Source organism: Solea senegalensis, unplaced genomic scaffold (assembly GCF_019176455.1).
Source record: "Solea senegalensis isolate Sse05_10M unplaced genomic scaffold, IFAPA_SoseM_1 scf7180000015130, whole genome shotgun sequence".
NCBI lineage: Eukaryota > Metazoa > Chordata > Actinopteri > Pleuronectiformes > Soleidae > Solea > Solea senegalensis.
In genome coordinates this window covers 1-24617 of record NW_025321233.1, presented here as the reverse complement: position 1 = coordinate 24617, position 24617 = coordinate 1, and the positions used below count along the sequence as shown (strand labels likewise).

General features: G+C 38.3%; 3 protein-coding genes across 3 annotated transcripts; all 3 read left to right on the top strand.

The window, feature by feature from the left end:
• Window positions 1–518: 518 nt before the first annotated feature.
• Window positions 519–4850, top strand: LOC122761974 (60S ribosomal protein L27). The gene is made up of 5 exons (XM_044017170.1): window positions 519–583; window positions 1118–1200; window positions 2006–2175; window positions 3927–4037; window positions 4762–4850. The coding sequence occupies exons 2-5, from the start codon at window positions 1120–1122 to the stop codon at window positions 4808–4810; spliced, it is 411 nt and encodes a 136-aa protein (XP_043873105.1). The 5' UTR covers window positions 519–583; window positions 1118–1119; the 3' UTR covers window positions 4811–4850.
• A 1096-nt stretch (window positions 4851–5946) lies between these two features.
• LOC122761975 (interferon-induced 35 kDa protein homolog) lies at window positions 5947–11829 on the top strand. The gene is made up of 10 exons (XM_044017171.1): window positions 5947–6002; window positions 7127–7155; window positions 7529–7609; window positions 8345–8503; window positions 9373–9489; window positions 9559–9703; window positions 9814–9923; window positions 10079–10262; window positions 11153–11262; window positions 11359–11829. The coding sequence occupies exons 1-10, from the start codon at window positions 5984–5986 to the stop codon at window positions 11566–11568; spliced, it is 1164 nt and encodes a 387-aa protein (XP_043873106.1). The 5' UTR covers window positions 5947–5983; the 3' UTR covers window positions 11569–11829.
• A 1915-nt stretch (window positions 11830–13744) lies between these two features.
• Window positions 13745–14921, top strand: LOC122761978 (17-beta-hydroxysteroid dehydrogenase 14-like). The gene is made up of 3 exons (XM_044017174.1): window positions 13745–13989; window positions 14084–14122; window positions 14802–14921. The coding sequence occupies exons 1-3, from the start codon at window positions 13908–13910 to the stop codon at window positions 14903–14905; spliced, it is 225 nt and encodes a 74-aa protein (XP_043873109.1). The 5' UTR covers window positions 13745–13907; the 3' UTR covers window positions 14906–14921.
• Window positions 14922–24617: the final 9696 nt, after the last annotated feature.

The window sequence follows — 24617 nt, the reverse complement described above, 5'->3', positions numbered from 1 at the left end:
GTGAATATGTAAGTGAATGTATGTATATTAAGTATAATATTTCCATATCACTTAACATATCCACTTAAAACCATATTGTTATTATTTGTACCGTTATATAGCTGTTTTCTCTGTTTTTTCTGGCTCTGAATTTTGCCATTACTGAATTTATGAGATTTTCTTGGGGGGGTTCTGAAATTACGAGATTTTTTTGGAGGGTCTGAATTTATGAGATTTTCTTAGTCTGAGAATTTCCAAGATTTTATGGGGGTTCTCAAATTACGAGATTTTTTGTATGAAAAAATATAAATATCGAGAAAATATCATAAATTCAGACCTGAAAAAAGCCTCTGGAAAAATTACATAATTAACTCGGAAAACAGCCATTTTTCAGTGAGCGCTTCCGTAGTATAGTACTTTTTATATGTAAATATAATATAATATCTTACTTTTTACGTATGAGCACAAATTGCTACAGACCAAACTAACAGTCGAAATAGGACGATATTATTTCCGGAAGTGACGTAGTTGGTCGTTGGGGTCAAAGTTGACAAAAACCTTCCGGACTTCCTTTCTTGGTAGCGGCGGCCGTAGCACAGCATCAGTGAGTGAAACTTCCACGCAAAAAATCCTCGATCATCTGACTAAATCAGCCTCATTTATAGTGTTTATCGCCTCAAACGTGTGTGTGCTACTCACCTGGATGAGATTCCGTTGATATTTGTGTGTATTTTAATTCGGCTGCGATTAAAAATAAGCATAAATTATCGCAGCGCTTCGTCTCCGCAGGGTCTCATTCCAACATGGCGGCTTCAGTTTGAAAGTGAACCGCCTGGTTTTAGTGGTTTTGTGTTTTATAGCCAGAGCTAACGCTGTGTCGCTTGTTTTATCTTAACTTTAAAGCGTTAAGTAAAGCTTTAACTGAACTAAAATGGCACCATGTAAACACACACACCTGGCGGCTAATGCTATCTAGCTTAGCTGTAAGTGTTGCATTTGCAGTCACATTCCCACAGGAAGTTCCACGTTAGATTAGATTAAATGTTTAATTTTTTTCCCCCAGTAGTTCTGTAGCTACTGTCTGTGTCCGTATCGCCTTCATAATCGCCAGGCACTAACTTTGTTGTCTTTCTTGCAGAAATGGGCAAATTTATGAAGCCTGGGAAGGTGGTGATGGTGTTAGCTGGACGCTACGCCGGACGCAAGGCTGTCATTGTCAAGGTAAGATGGAGACATGTCTGTGTCGTAAATGTGTTTAAATGTACAGTGTTTACACGGAGGATATTCACGAGTGCGGGTCCAGTCACTGGCCACTTTATTAGGTACACCGGGAGGTTCACATTGTGGCACCGGCATGTTTTTCTGCCGCTGGACTAGTGTCTTTTGAGTTTCTGTTGGCTTTTTAGTCAGTCAGGTAGTTTATTGGCATCAAGATCAGATAATTTGCCACTCACCGGATTAATTCTTTCTCTGCAAACATAAGTGAAGACAATAACTTCATCCTAGCTCTTCTGTTATGATATTTGGTTTGAACTTGTCAAGATCACGTCTGTCTGAATGTATGGGTAGACTGATTAGCAGAGAAGATTTATGGAATAAGTATTGGCTCATTATTAATTGCACAGTTGTTAGACACTTGAAAATGTTACGGGTTGCAGTGAATTTCTTAAGTGATAAGTCTGATTATTGTTCCATAAATGTAAGAATGTTGGTCAGTGTTTCCGAATGTGGTGTTTTGTCCACAAATTGTCGTTGTTAGATGGAGCAAATCTATTCTCACTGATGAATAAGAGCTAGTTTTACTTGTTAATGGTAACACAAACTGATGGATTAACAAAATTGTTAGTTAAATTAGTAATCAATTGTTTTCTTTTTAAGTTGGGTTATGTAGGTGGAGGATTTTGTATTGGTGGAGTTTTTTTGATATGAGTGTTGATTCTAGAATGAGACGATCCCCCTTACAGCAGAGCTGATTCCCCAGCCTTTGAGTTTCTCACGCTGTTTTTTCTTTAACGTTCCCCTACAGAACATTGACGATGGCACCGCCGACCGTCCTTACAGCCACGCTCTGGTCGCAGGCATCGACCGCTATCCCCGCAAGGTGACCACAACCATGGGCAAGAAGAAGATCGCTAAGAGGTCCAAGATCAAGGCCTTCGTCAAGGTCTTCAACTACAACCACCTTATGCCCACCAGGTGAGTCCGCGTGAAGTGTCGTAGAGTCAGTCAGATGTTTCGAGTTGGAAGACAAACAAGCCATTTTTGGTTTCATGGATTTACAAATTTGGTGATTTTGTAGAACGAAGGATATTTTTTGTTACCAAGTCTTCTCGTTTGAAATAAAATAAATAAAATGCAAGGGCACTCTTTATCTCTGATAAAGACCACAACAAGGATATAATAACCTGTAAAACATTGCTGCTAGAACATTATTTATACAGAACTCAGAGTAGGATGTTATAAACACTGACAACAAGAGAAAGTGCAGCATTTGCCTCAACTATCAGTTCTATGTAACATTATTTCAGATATTATTTGCCAGGAACACAAGCTGTGATCAAGTGTAGCTCTTTTGTTTACAATATTTACCTGCTGACGAGAACATGCTTGTAAGGTGGTGGCGCTGGATACCGTGCAGATAATTACACTTCAAATATGAATTTCACTTCCAATGTTCATAATAAAATGTGATTTTTGAGACGTCACACTGTTGTTCGAAACCTGTGACAAATTATTCCTCAGTGATATTTCCATTTACCTTTGATAAAACAGTAAAGGTGTGTTTTTTGTTTTGCTGCTGCTTCACTGTTGGCTATAGAAGGAAAACGTGTGTTTTCTGTAGTTGATGTTGGAGCTGTTTTTGTTGAAGTAAAACTGGTTTTAATGGGTCTTTATAGTCCATATTGACACTAGAGTTGCGATGATGTCATAAATGCAGACTGTTTTTAATGAAATGTCTTCATTTTTTTATTCACGTTAAGCACATGTATACATTAGGGCTGAAACTGACGATTATTTAACAGTTCAATCTGACAATTGTTTTCTTGATTCATTGATGTTTTGGTTCATGTAATGTCAGAAAATGTACAACATTTTGTCCACAAACTAAAATGATTCAATTTGAATGATTTCCTTGTTACATGGAGGATAGAAACCAGAAAAGTCTCTATATTATGTCTATACTGTGACATTGATTTTGGATGTCAACGTATCTGTGGTGACATTTCCCAGTTTCTCTTTATTATATGAAATGCATTGGAATCGTCAAAATTGCACTTAAAAATAACTTGATACTTCATTTTCAGGCCAGTTAGTGGTGTTGTAGCAGAGTTTTTACCACATTTATAGACAATTTCATGGTGTGTAACGCACATTAATATCCTTTAATTTAACATCAAAAAGCCAAAGAAGAAATAAAGTGGGTATTATGTAAAATTAAGTGTATTTTAATGTGTCATACAGTAGATTGTGTTTTAGAGTGTATTTGCAGTGTCACCAAGTCTTAAAGAGGCTCAAACTTCATGAGTCCAGAAAAAACCTGTGTGCAGCTTTACATCCACATATATCTCCTATCTGGATACAGTCTAAACATGTTTATTTATATCATGATGTAAATCGATATCAAATGATGGAAAAGTATATTGTGATAGGTTTTCTCCTCTCTTCGTTGTTTTTGGAAACACTGACCCTCACATTTTACACAATGTGTGCCTCCATCTGACATCGCAATTTCGTTGTGCAACCAATTGTAAAATGACAAAGATCCTTTCCTTATGTTCGGCTTTTTATTGAAGGAACAACTACAGTTGGTGGTGTAACTGACGCATTACACCGCTGTAAAAACAACCGTTGGTCTGTTGTCGTGGACACATCACACCGGCTGCCGTCGTCCTCACCATGATCTCAGAAGATTCAAACGTCTCTGTTGTGTTTTCTCTCTCTCTCAGATACTCTGTGGATATTCCTCTTGACAAGACCGTCGTCAACAAGGACGTCTTCAGAGACCCCGCCCTTAAGCGCAAAGCCAGACGGGAGGCCAAGGTCAAGTTTGAGGAGAGGTGGGTCATCTCCTGTCACAGGAGTCAGAACTTTAAAACTGAAATAAATGTCGCACAAAAATACTTCCATTTATCAATACAGAATAGAAATAACACATTTTTTGGGCCCAGACGTTTGATAAAATATAACTGATAAGTGATGACATAATTCAGAAATATACCTTCTGTAACCAGTTAATAACACTAATGAGCTGTCTTGCCAATCTACACTCTGTCTGTTTTGCAGTGCCCTTATATACTGTATTTTCAATAATGTATAAACTAAATATTAAATGCATGGAAAACTAAAGAAAAAGTTTTTGTGTCTTATGATGGCAATTGTTGGCCCAAAATACAATTAATTGGTCTAACTCAAGTAATAGATTCAATATAAAAGTGGAAATAATTTTTTTGTTCACAAACAGAACTCCTGTTTGCCTCACAGTTTGTGATTTTACTAATAAAAATCAGACGCCACCTCCAGCCGGGCTCCTATTGGATGATGGCGTTTGTGTGATTTATCGTCTTATTTTTCTCTAAATGTGAAGATGAATCACAAAACTTATATGAACTATTAAAGAGCAGCTGGAATTATGATTGAGGCCAGTTTAGAGAAAAAAGACTTGTTGTCAACGTCTACAATGAATTGTTTCAGTCCTTGAATTAATTTCTTATTCCTCATTAATGTGGTGTATACATGTTTAAACGTGAGAGTCTGCTTAATGTGTTTTTTTTTTGTTTCCAGGTACAAGACAGGAAAGAACAAGTGGTTTTTCCAGAAGCTCAGATTCTAAATTCACTCGGTTTCACAAATAAATGTTTAAAAAATGAAAAGCCTGTACATTCTATTTTTCTGACTTGCACTCACTGGTGTTTTTTCATCTGTAAACTGACTGCATCCCACACCTCATATCACCTGTATTTTAAATTTCTATGATTTTTAATTACAGTAAATGGAAAAACTGGCTCCAAGTGCATTGTGATAAGGATGACCACTGAAATAATGCTCAATTCAACTGCAGTAACCTAATTTCAACCACGAGATGGCAGTCACTGCTCATTAACTACACATTCAAACAGATGATCATGAATAAGTGGATTTTTATTGAGAAAACTTGTGAGGGAAAAGTCATTAGCAAACAAATGTGAGAAAAATTAACAAAAAAATGGAAATATTTGTAACTGATAAAAGAACAGAAGAAAAAAGAACTAATGGCGTTTAAAAACGACATTTTCTGTTTCATTAATAATTCCTGGCAGTGGAAGTATAACGTGTTTGTGATAAATGTTATTGGCAAACAAAAATATAGTAAGAATGGTTAATGACCCGCATACACGGTTTAGGTACATACTTAACACATCCGTTATTACAAGCCTGTACGTCTACTTAGCAATCAATCAAAAAACAATATTTTAGAGACGCCCCCAAAATCTCACAAATCATGTTTCCAGGGGAGCTCATGTCTTGACCCCCCTGGCTCGCCCGTAGTTCACACCAACACTGCACATTAATAAATAATAATAATGACTTGGATTTATAAAGTGCGAAATCTTAATGTTTGACAGCATTTCAGTGACTGTGTTTATATTTACACGTGGAAATATAGTCATGAAATAGTGTTGAGCAAAATGTTAAAATAGAGTCAAAAAAATGAGTCAGTTTGAACATGGACTCTTTAGTTGGACTTTATCATTATAGGTCCATAAGTAAACTATGTTTTATCAGTGTATCTTCAGTTTGTGTCTCGTCAGGTTACAGCTGAATAAATAGCAAATGTAACATCATGTTAGGACTGCAGCATTTTATTATCCATTAATGAAATGAAAGTTATTTCCTCGGTGTTGATTTGAAAGTGGAACCTGGATGAATTAAAGTGGCAGCAGCGCCCCCTGTAGGTCACCGGTGACCATTGCGTGGTGGTTACGTGTTTGTGTTTCTTTCTGGGAAACAGAAAGTGAAAGAAGGAATGAGTTCAGAAGTCAGAGGTGAGTTTACATCGAGCTTCAAGACATTGATAAATTACTCTAAAACAGCAGTAAAAGTTACATTTAATTTCTCACGCGGACGTTTCTGTCGTTTTATTTTTAGTTATTCACCTGTTAATGAACGTGTTAGCTTAGATCTTGTATTTAGTGTAGTGAAACTGTTCCTAGAAATCACTTATTACGTTTAATCTATTGTTTGTTTGTTATTGCTCTCTTGTGCTTTGTCGTCTACTCTCTTTTCTGGCGTTATTTGCTAACTGAACCTGAGGTTTCACTTTTAAAACTGATTTCAATCTTAATGTGGCTTCTTAGTTTCATTTTTAAACAAAAGTATTAACGATAAGTCTTTAAAGTTGTAAATGTGGACATTTTGACTTTCAGTTTTAGGGCTGAACAATTAAAAAGTACAATTAATACATTTCTGAATTAACTGTGTCATTTTTGGTCGTTCTAATGTGTTAGATTAAAATAGAAATGGCCAACACGTGTCAAACTCGCAGTCAAGCTTGCTCACATGAGATGAAAAAAACATAATGCTTATTGTTTATTGATTGTTTTTTACTTGCCATGAAAGACGCCATCATATAACATTTATTATAATCATTGTCTTGCATTATAATTGGACAGCTTCACGTATATGAGAAAAAGGTAAACACTACTTAAAAACATGAAGTTAATAGTCACAATAACATGAGTGATAAATAATATTTTACATTTTGACTATTTGATTGATTCATTATGTATATTTATGTGTTACAACCTGTACATATTTCAAAAAACCACATGAATACATTATTTCAACAGTTGACAGATTGGAGTTTATTCCAGTCGGTTCTTCCAGTGTAAGTGGTTTTTGATTGTATTGCTGAAAATTGCAAAAAGTGTTAGAACTGTCCCCGGTCTCCCCTAAATATAAAATATAAAAAATATAATATAAAAAAATATAAAAAAAAATGTTGCTCCTGTTTGGCCTTGTTCTTTTTTGTTTTGTCAAATTGTTCTTGCTTTTTTCTTAGTTTCTTAGAGTTGTGGGAAGTTGTGATTTTTTTTAAAATATAGAAAAGGTGTAAATCTCTGATGACGGACTGCCCGTTAAATCTTGAATAATCTGTGAATTATTTCAGATAATATTGTGACAATGGCGTCGGACGAGGTGAGATGTGATTTTTTTTTTTCTAATAATCTACTAGGATTACGACTTTATTCTCTTAATATTACAACTGTTTTCCTCATAATCTTACAACTTTTGTCTCATAACATTAGGACTTTTTTCTTTCATAATATTTCGACTTTTTTCTCATAAAATGATGACTTTATTCTCATGATGTGGTGACTTTATTCTCTTAATATCACAACTTTTTTCTCATAATATCAAGACTTTATATTCAAAAGATGATTTTCTTTCTCTTCAGTTTGTCCGTAACACTATTATGTCGTATGTAATAATGTTGTTATTCTTATGTCTAAATTGTATTTCTGTGAGTGTGATTGTTTTAAAATATCACTTTATTTTCTGCTGTTGTCAGGATTTCTCTCTGCCGGAGGTGAAAACTCTGCCGTTTGAAGAGACTTTAGATGGAATCCAGACTTTAATCGCCAACAACAAGGTGCTGACGCTCACAGTGATCAAGCATCAAATCTTTACTTTGTGCTGGATAAGAATGGAAAAAAAGACACTTTTTGGCATAAATGTGTAAAAAGTACAACCATACATTTGTATTTATGGAGAAAAGGTGTATTTAATAGAAAGATCCTAATTTCTTTTACTAAAGTTTTATTTCTTTTTAAATGCCAAAGCACATAAACTACAGTGACTTAACATTGAGCTGACAGACTTTTTATTTATTTACCACTATTTAGATTTAGATACCACTATCACATCTGAATACATCTGAAACCGATCATTGCCCCCTCTTTCAATGTTAGTGCGTAGCTTCTATCGCCCCCTTATGGACATCTGAGTAAATATCTTAATGACCTGTGGGGCCAATGGGCGTCTAGTCTGGTCAAGAGGGGCGGGGTCTAGACAAGAAAAAACATGTGCAATATGAGCTTAAAGTTATCACAGAGTTTTACACCATGTTTTTGCAATAACATATTAATGATGTGATATTTGACGTGTTAATATTGATGGACCATGTGTTTTCAACAATGGCCAATCATGTTTGTTTGAAGCCAAAATCATGACTGTGATTAAAATACCATGCTGACGTCGTCCTGAAGTTTGACGTTAGCTGTGAAACTTTTTATTCTTCCAAACATCAAGAAAAACTAGGACATCGTCAATTATTCATGAAACTGTTGGAATCTTGACGGACAGAACTGGTCTTCTGTGTTGTCAGGCGAAGTACGATCAGCTGATTGAGGAGCAGAATGAGCTGACTGACCTCAGGAAGGATCATCAGGAGATGACGCAGAAGCTTCAGCACCGATGCGACAAACTGGTGAAGACTCTGGAGAATGAGCAGCAGTTCTACATGGACGAGCTCACCAAGGAAATGGTTTGTGCTTTTTTCCCCTCTTTTCTTTAAATCTAAAGTTCCAGAGTGAATCCTTTATCGCCCCCTGTTGATTTCAGAGTATTCTCTAAAAGTGTCTGTGGTGTCCTCTGGTGTTGTTTCTGCCGTTCTTTGTTAAGTTATGCCTCTTATATCTCTCTTTTGGCCTATTTTTACTTCATCGCCAACAGGATTTGGCGTACGTACTTCTCATTAACGTAACTACTCGATTTGTGATAGTTACAAAATTCAAAAACTACGGACTAGCGATCTGTCCAGGGTGTGACCCCCGCCTTTCACCCTTACATGGAGGATAAAGCGGTAGAAGATGGATTGATAGATACCGGAAAGCAGAGAAATAGAGCTTTGCGCCCATATACTGTACTTGTCATTACGGTAGAACCTCAGGAACCTCGGGGGCTGCCTTCTTGCACGAGTGTGGTTGTCATGTTTGGAAACCTGAAACCTTACCGCATAAATAAATAACAGCAACATCGTATCTGGTATGCGAAGGTAAGACTGGAGGACTCTTGGGTTAGTTGCAGTCTGCCGTCTCACCACTAGATGGCACTCATTCTTACATGCTGGTCGTGTAAATAGAGCCGCGTTGTGGAGGAAACAGCAGCAGCTGTGATTGAACATGCAGAATCAAATTCACAAGAAGCCAAAATTGTGGTCGTGATTAAAATACGATCGTAACATTCCTGCAAAGAATTCACTCGTGAAACTTTTCTTTTTAGCCGTGTTAAATAGGATTGGTTTAGTCAAGATTATACTACAATATATTATTTATCAGCTGTATTTAAGTTAATTCCCATGAAACGTTTCCCCACTTTTTGAATATTCTTGGATTCTTGCGACCTTATTTGCAGGTAAAGGTGAATTCACTGAAGCAGGAGGAGGAGCAGATCATGGACGAGATCCAGAAAGTGGAAGCGGCCTTGCTGGAGGAGACGGCCAAATATCACCACCTGAGAGAGCAGGCCGACGTATGTTTATGTTCCCAGATGCACCAGTCCTGTCACGTGATCTGTTAAATGTAAGGATGTGATTTTCAGGTAATCAGCAGCATGCCAGAGAAGACAGTCGCCTTCACTGGGGTGACGACAAGTGCGACCAACGCACCAACGTTTGAAACGAAATCGCGCATCGTTTACCCGATGGACGGGGGGACGGCGCTGATCACGTTCGAGGAGGAAGTCGGTGAGTCAAAAATTCAGGATTTAGTTTAAGGTACTTTATAGGAGACTTGTGACTGGTGGTGCATCGCATGAGAACCCTGTTGAGAAATAAAGTGTCTTCTCTGTCATTAGTGGCCAAGAAGATCCTGACCCTGAAGCAGCATAAGGTGAATCTGACTGAAGAGACTTTCATCACAGTGGAGGCCGAGGCTGTCACACTGATTCTGCCCAAACTGGTGGAGGTAAAAATCAATGAACCAGGACTCAAACTCATTTAGATTCAAATGTGACAGAGTGAGTCGCCCCCTGGTGGCCAACTGTTTCTTCTTCTTGTCCATTTTCACCTTCAAAAAAAAAAAAAAAGTCCCAGTCTGACGTGTCTGTGTCTGTCCTGCAGATCGAGTCTGAAGTTTGTCCCAGACGCATCTTAATCTCCAACCTTCCCAAAATGGACAGGGAGACAATGCTGGACAAGCTGAACATCCACTTCCACAGGCGTAAAGACGGCGGCGGGGAGGTGGAGTCCTGCGAGTTCCTGGCCGACTCTGGGACGGTGGTCCTCACATTCACGGATAAAGACAGTGGGTGGAGTTTTGACTTTGACGATGTTTGTAAGGACATGTTTTTGACAACCAAGCTATTTTTTTTAAAGATTAGGAAAATATGAGTTTATGTGTATTTATAACTATTAACAGGGTGCGTGCGGATGCTTGGAAATCCTCGGAATTCATCAAATAATTGGAATTTACCTTTTTTCTTCCAAAAGGATCGCGTTTTTGACGTACTAAACGTTGGAGAAAACGGACGAAAGTGAGCACGCAAATCAGAACTGGTGAAAATGTATATAAAATAAGGCTGTGAGGGCCGGCACAATGGCTTTTATCAGCTTTGAATTTTGGATAAAGTGCTTAAAACGTCCTGGAATACGGACTGAATTTAAAGTAGTTTATTGGATGAATAATTCAATTTTTAAAATTAGGAAAATATCAGAAGTAAATCCTGGGCCTGGACCTCGCTCTGTGTTTGGACAAGGACTATTATAAAAACAATGATTCTGGCTGTTTATAGAAAAATTCCATCTATTTGTGATAGAAGCGGTTAAATAACTGTTACTGAGTATGAATATTTTCATATAAATGTTCCGCAACTGAAATGTGCTGGAAAAGCATTAAAAAAACAACCTTGAAAGTGCTTGAATTTGACCTTAGAAACCATGTATAAGTGTTTTTTTCGGGGCTGACTTCACTCCCAGTTCCGACTTCCAACTAGCTTCGTAAATATAAATGGAATGTGACAGTGTTGCTGTGGATTCCCAAAGACTGGTTCTGGGCCCACAGATGGGTCACTGGAGATTTTTTTTGGGTCCCCAAGCAAATTTGCAGAAATGTTATGTGAAATGTTTTAGTTCGGATTTATGTGTTTATGTTTTAAATAAAAAACTTAAAATTGTGTTTTTTTTTAAAATCGTCAGTTGCCAAAGGTTTGACTGACACCGAGTTCCACGGTGTGCAGCTGCAGAAGAAGAAGAAGCACAGAGTCAGAGTGACGCCTTTCCTCAATGGAACTGTTACAAAGTTAGAGGTAAACAAAGACTTAAAGTTTCTTAAAGTGTCACACATGCCTCACTTTCATCAAAGTTCCTCCTCAGTCACGTTAAGTCTCTGTCTTGTGTTCCAGACCAGGATGAAGGTGTGTCCTCGTACAGTGCTGCTGACCGGGATCCCCGCGGTCATGGAGCAGGAGACTCTGCAGGACCTGCTGGAGATCCACTTCCAGAAGAGCGTGAGCGGCGGAGGAGAGATCGAGGCCTGCCTCTACAACCCGACGGGTCAGCAAATCTCTGCGCTGTTCGAGAGCGTCGTGCCCAAAGTGGAGAAGAAGCAGTAGAGCGGACTCCTGCTGCTGCTGCTGCTGCTGCTGCTGCCGCCACCACTCGTCCAGACCGGAAGCATCTGAGCGTCTGGTTTTACCTCCTGAAATGAAGTCTTGTTCATCATAGACCTTATTTTCAGACGAGACAAGACACTCGCCTTTTTACCTTTGTGCCAGCCTAATGTCATTAGGTCCTTGAAATCCTTGAAAAATGTCTGTCCTGGTTTATGTCACCATGTTCCACCAATAATAACACAACACAAATCAGCAACTGTCGTACGTCTGCCAGGGTTCTCATTGGTCCTTGAAATCCTTGAAAGTGTGTGAATTAGAAAAAAAAGTCTCTCCTGGTTTACTCACGTTGTCCTAAAACCCAAATACATACAAGTCCAAGAAAAGTCCAAGAATTGATCCCATGGTGACCAATAATGATACAAAACAAATATTTCCCACTCTCATTCATTCATTCATTCATTCATTCAGCCATCCACACTGAGTGAAAGTCATAAAAAGATTTGTGAAGGAAGTGAAGAACAGGAAGTCGGGCGCTGAGTTTTTTTTCTACGTTCAAAAATAAGGTCGATGGAAAACTGCCAGTTTTGTTTTTTTTCTCTGCTGCTCATGATTTCATGATGATTTCATGATGATTTATGATGAAATCATCTGGTGAAGAGGGCGTTTCTTGTGCTTCCTGTTCAAATCAGTGGTGAAAACACATTTACTTTGCCGTGACAGTTATCGTGCAAATTTTCTCTCTCTATTTCAACAAATATTTTCTCATAACTTTATAGGATTAAAAATGTAACAGTTAATGTTCTCAGTGAAATAAATAAAGGTAGCCTTTTTTCAATTAAATGTGATGAGATTCTGTTTTAAAACAAACAAATTAAATAATTAAAATGTTTGATAAATGCTTGTTTAAAAAAACAAACTGAAGAACAAATCTAATTTTATTCTCTTTATATTATGTTTCTGTCACTCTTAATCTAATGTAAACAGTCAAATTCAAAATAATATTGCGTTGTATTGAAATAAACTGACATATAAACATGTGTTCTCTGTGGATGACATCACCACTTCACTGTACACGGAGGTTTGAACTCTATCCTCTGTCTCTATCCTTTAACACACACATCAACTCGCAGTAATCTACTGCAGTCACGCCAGCCGTGGTTCGCGAGTGCCTGGTCAAATCAGCCGCACGTTGTTTTCTAGTGCGCGAATTTACAAACGTTTACGGTAATCGTAATGAAACGGCATTGAGAAGCTGGGAGGGACTGTGAGGAGTTCAAGATTCATGCTGCTGGGACTGAGTATCGTCCAGCTGCATCCTCGGAGAGCAAAAACAACACTCCGGCGTTATGGAAGTTATTTATTTAGTTATTTACTTAAACTCTGTTTACACACACCGAAACAGACGATTCCGTCAGAAAACTCACAAAAAAGAAGAAGAAACGAAGTGAAAACTTGAAAGTAGTGAACTAAATACGTCCCAGACTACCTGCAAGCGTAATATGAAGTATTTTTGGAGTAATCCTCTGTCAAAATCCCTAACAGAGGACATGATTAAGTCAATTTCGACCTACTTCAACATGGTATAAAAGCCTTATTTTAAATAAGTAGTCCAAGAGTCATAAACTACTGCACTAAGTACTTCCTAGACTACACGTATGAATATTATGAAGTACTTTTACTGTGTACTTTTGGAGTAATCCTCTGTCAAAATACCCAACAGAGGACATGATTAAGTCAATTTCGACCTACTTCAACATGGTATAAAAACCTTATTTTAAATAAGTAGTCCAAGAGTCATACACTACTGGACTAAGTACTTCCCAGACTACCTGTGTGAATATTATGAAGTACTTTTACTGTGTACTTTTGGAGTAATCCTCTGTCAAAATACCCAACAGAGGACATGATTAAGTCAATTTCGACCTACTTCAACATGGTATAAAAACCTTATTTTAAATAAGTAGTCCAAGAGTCATACACTACTGCACTGAGTACTTCCCAGACTACCTGTGTGAATATTATGTAGTACTTTTACTGTGTACTTTTGGAGTAATCCTCTGTCAAAATACCCAACAGAGGACATGATTAAGTCAATTTCGACCTACTTCAACATGAAATAAAAACCTGGTGACGGTAGTCTACAGGTGTTCACAGGTGACTTCATGTCACGTCACTTCACAATGTCGGACACCAGGTGGCGACATGAACGTGTGAAACAGTGACAGACGGAAGAAGAAGTGAGTGAAATGAACCCATGACTGAAGCTTCACTTTCTGCCGCCGCCTGTGTTTTTTTGCGCGTTAATCTCGACATTAAACCTTTTTTCTGACGCAGTGAAAATGTCGCTGAGGTTCGAAAACAAAGTCGCGATAGTGAGCGGAGGATCTAAAGGCGTGGGCAGAGGAATCGTCTCAGTGTTTGGTGAGAAACGACACTTTTAACGTGAATCTCATCCGTTTGTGTGTGTGCGTTTAATCTGCTCACTTTAATCCACGTTTATTCCCTGTGTTTTCAGTGAAAAACGGCGCTAAAGTGGTGTTTTGTGCCAGAGGAAGTGAGTGATTATGATTTTATTCATGTTTTTGTTAAAATGTATAAATAAATAGATAAATAAATAAATAAATACATGAATCCATTGTTATTGAAAATGTACACAAAGTATTTAAAAACAAAGGTTTATGATTAATTAATTAGTTTTAAACTTAAATTCTGACTTCTTTTAATTTACTGTTGTTATTATTATTATTATTATTATTATTATCAATAATAATCTAGTCTAGTCCAACATAGTCTGGTCTAACCTATTTTAGTTTAGTGTAATATAATCTATTCTAGTTTAATCCAATCTAATTGTAATTGTGTAATTTCAATTATTTATTTTAGTGAAATATAATTTAGTTTTATGAAATCTAATCTAGTCTAACGTCCTTTCTACTTTAGTCGAGTCTAATCTAGTCTAACATAATTTAGTCTAATCTCAAGTGTATTGATGAAGTGTATAGAAGTAAATCTTTGACACAATTATGAATGTATAATTAATTTAATCCTTAATCTGCTGTTTTTTTCCTTTTATTTTCTTATGTATTTATTTTAATCTGGATTTTTATCAGCGCTCATTTGTTTGTGACGTTTGTTTGCGAGTCTCTCTCGTTAAATGTTACATTTTATCCAAGTCAATAAAGAGTCACGATTCACCGCTTTGTTGTTGTTGTTGATTGATTGATTGGTTGTAGGTGCAGCAGGTGAGGCTCTGGAGGCGGAGCTAAACAAAGCAGGACCAGGGTCATGCAAATTCATCTCATGTGACATTTCCAAACAGGACGACATAAAGGTATAATCCGCGAAAACCGTGAAAGTTTCCGAGATGAACAAGCAACAGACGCCTGTTCACATGACCTGTGACTCATACTGTGATACATTGTGTTTTATTATGTTTTTATTATATAGTTTAATGTGAGGCCCACTTGCAATGCCATTGCAAGACCCACTAGGGGGCGACACAAACCTCCACAGCACCAATAAATTCCCCTATCATTTATTTTAAAAACTTTACGACAGAGTATTCGGGCCTTGTTGAGAAAAAAAATGTTTTCACAGACTTCGAGAATAAAGTCGTAAATTTACGACTCAATGTGGCCCTAATACTCCGTCATTTCTTCTTTGAGCCAATAAAAAGATTTCACCATAACAAAAAACACAGTTTTGCGCTTGAAATTTAATTAAAAAAATAATACTGCAAAATATTTAATCTAAACTTAAGTAAAACCGATAATGTTTTGTGAATTTCTTCACATCATTTACATAAAACAAACGTGCAATTTTTAAACAAGCAAATATTAGAAAGTACATGTTCTGTTCATGTTTTATTTATTCATAGTTGAAGCTTTTTAATTGAATTTCTTTTCACTCTATGATCAGATCTTGTTTATCAGATTAAATAATAACAGTAACTAGTACCGCAAGCGGTAATTGACGGGTTCGAGCTTGACGGCTCGCGAGTCCCTGTGCGTCCACGTCGCAGCGCGAGTCCTCTTCCTCATCTTCCGTTCATTCACCGCTTGTGGTACAGGTTATTTTCAGCTGCATCCCCGCGCAATGTCAGGCGTGTCCTTTTAAAATGGCCGTCTTCCTGTTGGGTGAAAGGCGTGTCCGTAAACGTGTTTAGGGAAGGTACCTTGACTTACATAACAAGTTTCGTGTGGATCGGAGAATGTCAGACTTTACTTCCTGTTTCGGGAGTTGTACTTCCTGTAAGGAGGTCATCCTTTACAGACATGTTCAGGGCGGGTCTGAGGTCTAACAGTGTGATTTCATCTATAAGTTGTTATTTTTGTGAAAAACAACTGATGGTATCAGAATTGAAGCTGAATTTTAGAAATAACTAGTTATTTTTGTGATAGAACATCTGATGGTATAAGAATTTAGGGTGCATTTTCTCTTTTTTCCCTCTGTTACTTTTTCTCTCTTCCCATTTTCCCTGTTTTTTTTTTCCTTGGCCCCTCTTGCAGTACCTTTTGCCCCATCTTTCCCTTTCAGAGCAGCATGAGAAACTGTAAATGTTAGATTTGATAGATTTGTAGGCAAATGCCTCCATCATGTGGCGAACAAAGGTTACTGCACTGACGAACCACTCAGTAGAGTGGATCCTGTGCAGTGTTCTTATGTCAACACCATTGAACGATTTGTTATCATATTCAGCAAGCATCATCTACCATGTGTTTTACATGTTTTCATTCATTTTGAGTATGATACAATGAAATTTGTTAAAGTTATAAGGGAAATTGTGAACTTGTATTTTATGTTACCACCAGAAGGCGCTGTTTTCAAAATGTACAGTTTTTGCACAAGTATCTTCAGCAAGATCCCATCATCGATCGTCACGAGTTTGGTTAAGATCTGACCTTCCATCGCAAAGTTATAAGAGTTTGTTGTTGTAGCGAAATACCAGACGTCATATTGTCTGCCGTCAACAGGGGGCACTGTTTTTGAAAGTGAATATTTTCATACAGGCATCTTCAGGGATTGACTATCATCAATCCTAGCAAGTTTGGTTCAGATTGGAATAGCATTCGCAAAGTGGTAGCAGTTTGTTTTTTGTCGCAAATATCTGACTTTGCAGTGTTGTCATTGCAACACTGTTGAACAATTTGTTATCATATTAGGCACGCATCATCTACCATGTGTTTTGAATGTTTTCCCAAATTTTGAGTTTGATACAAGGAAATTTGTTAAAGTTATAAGGGAAATTGTGAACTTGTACTTTCTGTTACCACCAGGTGGCGCTGTTTCCAAAATTTACAGTTTTTGCATAGGCATCTTTAGCAAAAGCCCATCATCTATCATCACAAGTTTGGTTAAGATCTGACCTTCAATCGCAAAGTTATAAGAGTTTGTTGTGTGTTGCGAAATACCAGACTTCCTAGTGTTTGCCACCACCAGGAGGCGATGTTTTCAAAATTTACAGTTTTTGCATAGACATCTTTAGCAAGGGCCCATCATCGATTGTCACTTGTTTGGTTAATATCGGACCTTCTATCGCAAAGTTATAAGAGTTTTGTTGCATGTGGCGAAAATCTTAAATTTTCACCAACTTTGACGCCCCCTTTCTCGTACGCCATGATACTTATTAAAAAGTTTTCAGGAACTTTAGATCCTCAACTTGTCCACAGTGACCTCAGCAAGTTTGAAGGTGATCCCATGAAAGCTCTATGACAAGTGCGTTCACATACCATTGGTGCGAAATGGCCAAAATCAGCAAAAAATTTACTTTCAATCCAAGATGGCGGCTTTCCCGTTCGTTTTAGAGCATAAGCTGCTTTGAATTTTTTGACCGTCTGGACCTAAGGAACGCGTGAGTACCAAGTTTAGTGCATGTACATTCAACATGCTCCTCAGGAGGATAAGTTTTACGGGTTGTAGGAGTTTCGCCTTTTGTTGTGAAAAATATGAATGAACGCCAAATTTGGCGCCCCCTATCTCAAAAACCATGTAACATTTTAAAAAACTTTTAATAACTTTAGATCCTCAACTTGTCCACAGTGACCTCAACCAGTTTGAAGGTGATCCCTTTAAAGCTCTATGACAAGTGCGTTCACATACCATTGGTGCGAAATGGCCAAAATCTGCAAAAAATTTACTTTCAATCCAAGATGGCGGCTTTCCTGTTCGTTTTAGAGCTTCGGCTACGCTGACTTTTTTGACCGTCTGGACCTAAGGAACGCGTGAGTACCAAGTTCCGTGCATGTACATTCAACGTGCTCCTCAGGAGGACAAGTTTTACGGGTTGTAAGAGTTTCACCTTTTGTTGTGAAAAATATGAATGAACACCAACTTTGGCGCCCCCTATCTCGTACACCGAGCGATATTTTAAAAAGCTTTCAGGAACTTATGCTCGGCAACTTGTTCACAGTGACCTCACCAACTTTCAAGGTGATAGCATAAAAACTCTAGGATTAGTTCATTCAAATATCAGGTGTCATAGTGTCTGCTGTCACCAGGGGGCGCTGTTTTTGAAAGAGAATATTTTCATATAGGCGTCTTCAGGGCCAGATTATCATCAATCAGAGCAAGTTTGGTTCAGATCGGACTCGGATTCGTAAAGTTGTAGCAGTTTGTTTTTTGTCACAAATATCTGACTTTGCAGTGTTGCTGTGGCAACACCGTTGAACGATTTGTTATCATATAAAGCACGCATAATCGACCATGTGTTTTGAATGTTTTCCCAATTTTTGAGTTTGATACGATTAACTCTGTAAAAGTTATTACCGAAATGTTTATTTTTTGGATTTTCTGTTACCACAAGGAGGCGCTGTGCTAAAAATGTACAGTTTTTCCACAGACTTATTCAGCAAAGGTCCATCATCAACCCTAGGTAATTTGGTTGGGATGTGACCTTCTATCGCAAAGTTATAAGAGTTTTGTTGCCTGTGGCGAAACATTAAAATTTTCACCAACTTTGCCGGCCCCTTACTCTTACGCCATAATACCTATTGAAAAGATTTTGATACCTTTGGATCCTCAACTTGTCCAAAGTGACCTCACCAAGTTTGAAGGTGATCCCATGAAAGTTGTAGGACAAATCTGTTCAAATATCATTGGTGCAAAATGGCCAAAATCAGCAAAGCATTTACTTTCAATCCAAGATGGCGGCTTTCCTGTTCGTTTTAGAGCATAGGCTACGCTGACTTTTTTGACCGGCGTGACCTAAGGAACGCGTGTACCAAGTTTTGTGCATGTACATTAAACGTGCTCCTCAGGACCACAGGTTTTAGGGGGTGGAGCAGTTTTTTGGCCCGTCCACTTTCACCAGGGGGCGCTGATTTTGACTTGAAATATTTTCACATAGGTTTGTTCAGGGCCAGACTATCAACAATCCTAGCAAGTTTGGTTCAGATTGGACCAGGATTGGCAAAGTTGTAACAGTTTTTTTTTTGTAGTATTTTCTACCACCACCAGGAGGCGCTGTTTTCAAAATGTATTGTTTTCGGCAATAAGTCGCCTTCAGCAACTACCCATTATCAATCATAGGAAGTTTGGTTGGGATTGGATCTTCCATCGCAAAGTTATAAGAGTTTTGCTTTTTGTTGTGAAAAATAGGAATTTACACCCACTTTGGCGCCCCCTATCTCGTACACCATGAGACATTTTAAAAAACTTTTGATAACTTAAGCTCCTCAACTGGTTCACAGTGACCTCACCGAGTTTAAAGGTGATCGCACAAGAACTCTAGGATTAATTCCTTCAAATACCAGAGGTCATATTGTCTCCGTCACCAGGGGGTGCTGTTTTTGAAAGTGAATATTTTCATATAGACGTCTTCAGGGCTGGACTATCATCAATCCTAGCAAGTTTGGTTCAGATTGGACTAGGCTTCGCAAAGTTGTAGCAGTTTGTTTTTTTGTCGCAAAAATCCGACTTTGCATCATTACCATGGCAACATCATGTAACTCTACGCCATCATATTGAGCATGCATCATCTACCTTGTGTTTATGGTGATTTTTACCAATTTTGAGTTTGATACGATAATCTCTGTAAAAGTTATTCCCGAAATTGTAAAAGTAATTTTTTTTTTTAATTTTCTGCCACCACCAGGAGGCGATGTTTACAAACTTGACAGTTTTGCATAGGCCTCTTCAGCAAGGGCCCATCATCTATCGCCACAAGTTTGGTTAAGATCGGACCTTCTATCGCAAAGTTATAAGAGTTTTGTTGCGTGTGGCGAAAATCTTAAATTTTCACCAACTTTGACGCCCCCATTCTCGTACGCCATGATACTTATTAAAAAGTTTTCAGGAACTTTAGATCCTCAACTTGTCCACAGTGACCTCACCAAGTTTGAACGTGATTCCATGTACGCTCTGGGACAAGTTCGTTCAAATACCGATGGTGCGAAATGGCCAAAATCGCCTCTGTTTTGGCGTGCAATCCAAGATGGCGTCCTTCCTGTAGGATTCACAGGGAAGTTGTCATCGACTTTTTTGACCGTCCCCACCTCATGAACATGTGTGCCAAGTTTCGTTCATGTACGTTAAACCCGAGAGCAGATGACCTAATAGAAGTTTTTTGCGTCAGTTTTTAGCCCCGCCCACTTTCATTTTTTGACGCACATTCCACGAACCAATAATATACGTAATTTTACACCAGGTCTGATGGGGTTGCAAAATTTGGTGAGTTTTGGGGCATGGGAAAGGCCTCAAAAACGCGATTCATTTGGAGGAATAATAATAATAACTAGTACCGCAAGCGGTAATCAACGGGTTCGAGCTTGACGGCTCGCGGGTCTCCCTGTGCCCACCTCGCCGTGCGAGACGTCTAGCTCATCTTCCGTTCATTCACCGCTTGCGGCAGTAGTAATTTTCAGCTTAGACTATTTTCAGCGTCCATGTGCTAAGTTAGATGGCACTTCCTGTTTAAAATGGCCGACTTCCTGTTTGGTGAAAGGTGTGTCCGTACACGTGTTCAGGGACGTTCCTTTGACTCACATATCAAGTTTTGTGAAGATTGGAAAATGTTAGACTTGACTTCCTGTTTCGGGAGTTCTACTTCCTGTAGGGAGGTTATCCTTTACAGCACATATGTCAGAATCAAGGCCCGTGAATGAGTTATGTCTGCCAGCGGGATGATTTTGAATTACTATTAAAACCGGCTTGCACTATTATGTGCCCTCAGCACCATAATACTACAAATCCCAAGATGCACTGCGAGTGCGATCCCGGGTCATCATTCATGAACAGCATCACAGTCACAGTGGAGGACTAAACATTGCTGTCATTTTTCATCTCCCTCTCCCCCAAATAGACAAATAGAAAAGTAGACGGTGAAAACAGGGTTTTCAAGACAGGTGGGAGGCAGAATAATGTTCACCGAAGTAAAAGGAAAGCCTGTGTGTCTTGTGTGGGGAGACAGTGTGTCGTTATGAAAGAATATAACTTAAGAAGGCACTATGAAACTTGCAACTGTTTTGCACTTTTCAAGTTTGCATTAACTTCTAATTTTATTATAAAAGACAAACATTGGTGAGGATCAGAGCAGCACAATGATTTGTTTTGTAACATGCTGTTTCATTTTTGCATTTATCTTGCCATTGAGCTTTGAAGGAAAATAACATTTTGCTGTTTACCTGTTAAAAAGAAGAAGGAAAAATGTTTTCAATTTGTTACTGAAAGAGCCTTAAGAAAATATTGCAACTGATTTTATTTATATTTTGCTTAATTTAATTTAATTTAATTTAAATTAATTTAATGATTGAGAGCAATATAGGCTTTTGTATTGGTATTGGTTCAATATGTGCAGTAATTGCAAGTTTTAATAAATATTTAACCCTCCACCTGTACCATTTTTTTTATTTTGGCCCCCGTGTATTTGACTTTGGCATTACTGCTTTACAGACATGTTCCGGACGGGTCTGAGGTCTCATGTATCAAGTTTCAAGTGGATACAACAATCCCAATTAGAGCAGCATGAGACACTGTAAATGTTAGATTTGATAGATTTGTAGGCAAATGCCTCCATCATGTGGCGAACAATGGTTACTGCATGAACAAAACACTCAGTTGAGGGAATCCTTTGCATTTTTGCCAGGCAAAACCGTTGAACGATTTGTTATCATATTCAGCAAGCATCATCTACCATGTGTTTTACATGTTTTCATTCATTTGGAGTATGATACAATGACATTTGTTAAAGTTATAAGGGAAATTGTGAAATTGTATTTTCTGTTACCACCAGAAGGCGCTGTTTTCAAAATGTACAGTTTTTGCATAAGCATCTTCAGCAATATCCCATCATCGATCGTCACGAGTTTGGTTAAGATCTGACCTTCCATGGCAAAGTTATAAGAGTTTGTTGTTGTAGCGAAATACCAGACGTCATATTGTCTGCCGTCAACAGGGGGCACTGTTTTTGAAAGTGAATATTTTCACATAGGCATCTTCAGGGATTGAATATCATCAATCCTAGCAAGTTTGGTTCAGATTGGAATAGTATTAGCAAAGTGGTAGCAGTTTGTTTTTTGTCGCAAATATCTGACTTTGCAGTGTTGTCATGGCAACACTGTTGATTAATTTGTTATCATATTAGGCACGCATCATCTACCATGTGTTTTGAATGTTTTCCCAAATTTTGAGTTTGATACAAGAAAATTTGTTAAAGTTATAAGGGAAATTGTGAACTTGTACTTTCTGTTACCACCAGGTGGCGCTGTTTCCAAAATTTACAGTTTTTGCATAGGCATCTTCAGCAAAAGCCCATCATCGATCATCACAAGTTTGGTTAAGATCTGACCTTCAATTGCAAAGTTATAAGAGTTTGTTGTGTGTTGCGAAATACCAGACTTCCTAGTGTTTGCCACCACCAGGAGGCAATGTTTTCAAAATTTACAGTTTTTGCATAGACATCTTTAGCAAGGGCCCATTATTGATTGTCACTTGTTTGGTTAATATCTGACCTTCCATGGCAAAGTTATAAGAGATTGTTGTGTGTTGCGAGGAATCGTGATTTTAGCCAACTTTCCTGACCTTCTTCTTGTTCGCCGTGATACTTAATGAAAAGATTTTGATACCTTTGGATCCTCAACTTGTTCACAGTGACCTCACAAAGTTTCAAGGTGATCCCATGAAAGCTCTATGCCAAGTGCGTTCACATACCATTGGTGCGAAATGGCCAAAATCTGCAATACATTTACTTTCAATCCAAGATGGCGGCTTTCCCGTTCGTTTTAGAGCATAGGCTGCTTTGAATTTTTTGACCGTCCTGACCTAAGGAACGCGGGAGTACCAAGTTTAGTGCATGTACATTAAACGTGCTCCTCAGGAGGACAAGTTTTACGGGTTGTAAGAGTTTCGCCTTTTGTTGAGAAAAATATGAATGAACACCAACTTTGGTGCCCCCTATCGCGAAAACCATGCGACATTTTGAAAAACTTTTAATAACTTTAGATCCTCAACTTGTCCACAGTGACCTCACCTAGTTTGAAGGTGATCCCATAAAAGCTCTATGACAAGTGTGTTCACATACCATTGGTGCGAAATGGCCAAAATCTGCCAAAAATGTACTTTCAATCCAAGATGGCGGCTTTCCTGTTCGTTTTAGAGCTTCGGCTACGCTGACTTTTTTGACCGTCTGGACCTAAGGAACGCGTGAGTACCAAGTTTCGTGCATGTACATTCAACGTGCTCCTCGGGAGGACAAGTTTTACGGGTTGTAAGAGTTTCACCTTTTGTTGTGAAAAATATGAATGAACACCAACTTTGGCGCCCCCTATCTCGTACACCGAGCGACATTTTAAAAAGCTTTCAGGAACTTATGCTCGGCAACTTGTTCACAGTGCCCTCACCAACTTTCAAGATGATCGCATAAAAACTCTAGGATTAGTTCATTCAAATATCAGGTGTCATAGTGTCTGCTGTCACCAGGGTGCGCTGTTTTTGAAAGTGAATATTTTCATATAGGCGTCTTCAGGGCCGGACTATCATCAATCCAAGCAAGTTTGGTTCAGCTCGGACTCGGATTCGTAAAGTTGTAGCAGTTTGTTTTTTGTCACAAATATCTGACTTTGCAGTGTTGCTGTGGCAACACCGTTGAACGATTTGTTATCATATTAAGCGCGCATCATCGAACATGTGTTTTAAATGTTTTCCCAATTTTTGAGTTTGATACGATTAACTCTGTAAAAGTTATAACCGAAATTGTTTTTTTTTGTATATTTTGTTACCACAAGGAGGCACTGTGCTCAAAATTTACGTTTTTTTCACAGACTTCTTCAGCAATGGTCCATCATCAACCCTAGGTAATTTGGTTGGGATTTGACCTTCTATCGCAAAGTTATAAGAGTTTTGTTGCCTGTGGCGAAACATTAAAATTTTCACCAACTTTGCCGGCCCCTTACTCTTACGCCATAATACCTATTGAAAAGATTTTGATACCTTTGGATCCTCAACTTGTCCAAAGTGACCTCACCAAGTTTGAAGGTGATCCCATGAAAGATCTAGGACAAATCTGTTCAAATATCATTGGTGTGAAATGGCCAAAATCAGCAAAGCATTTACTTTCAATCCAAGATGGTGGCTTTCCTGTTAGTTTTAGAGCATAGGCTACGCTGACTTTTTTGACCGGCCCGACCTAAGGAACACGTGTACCAAGTTTCGTGCATGTACATTAAACGTGCTCCTCAGAACCACAAGTTTTAGGGGGTGGAGCAGGTTTTTGGCCGGTCCACTTTCACCAGGGGGCGCTGATTTTGACTTGAAATATTTTCACATAGGTTTGTTCAGGGCCAGACTATCAACAATCCTAGCAAGTTTGGCTCAGATTGGACCAGGATTGGCAAAGTTGTGACAGTTTTTTTTTTTTTGTATTTTCTACCACCACCAGGAGGCGCTGTTTTCAAAATTTATTGTTTTCGGCAATATAGTCGCCTTCAGCAACTAACCATTATCAATCATAGGAAGTTTGGTTGGGATTGGATCTTCCATCACAAAGTTATAAGAGTTTCGCTTTTTGTTGTGAAAAATAGGAATTTACACCCACTTTGGCGCCCCCTATCTCGTAC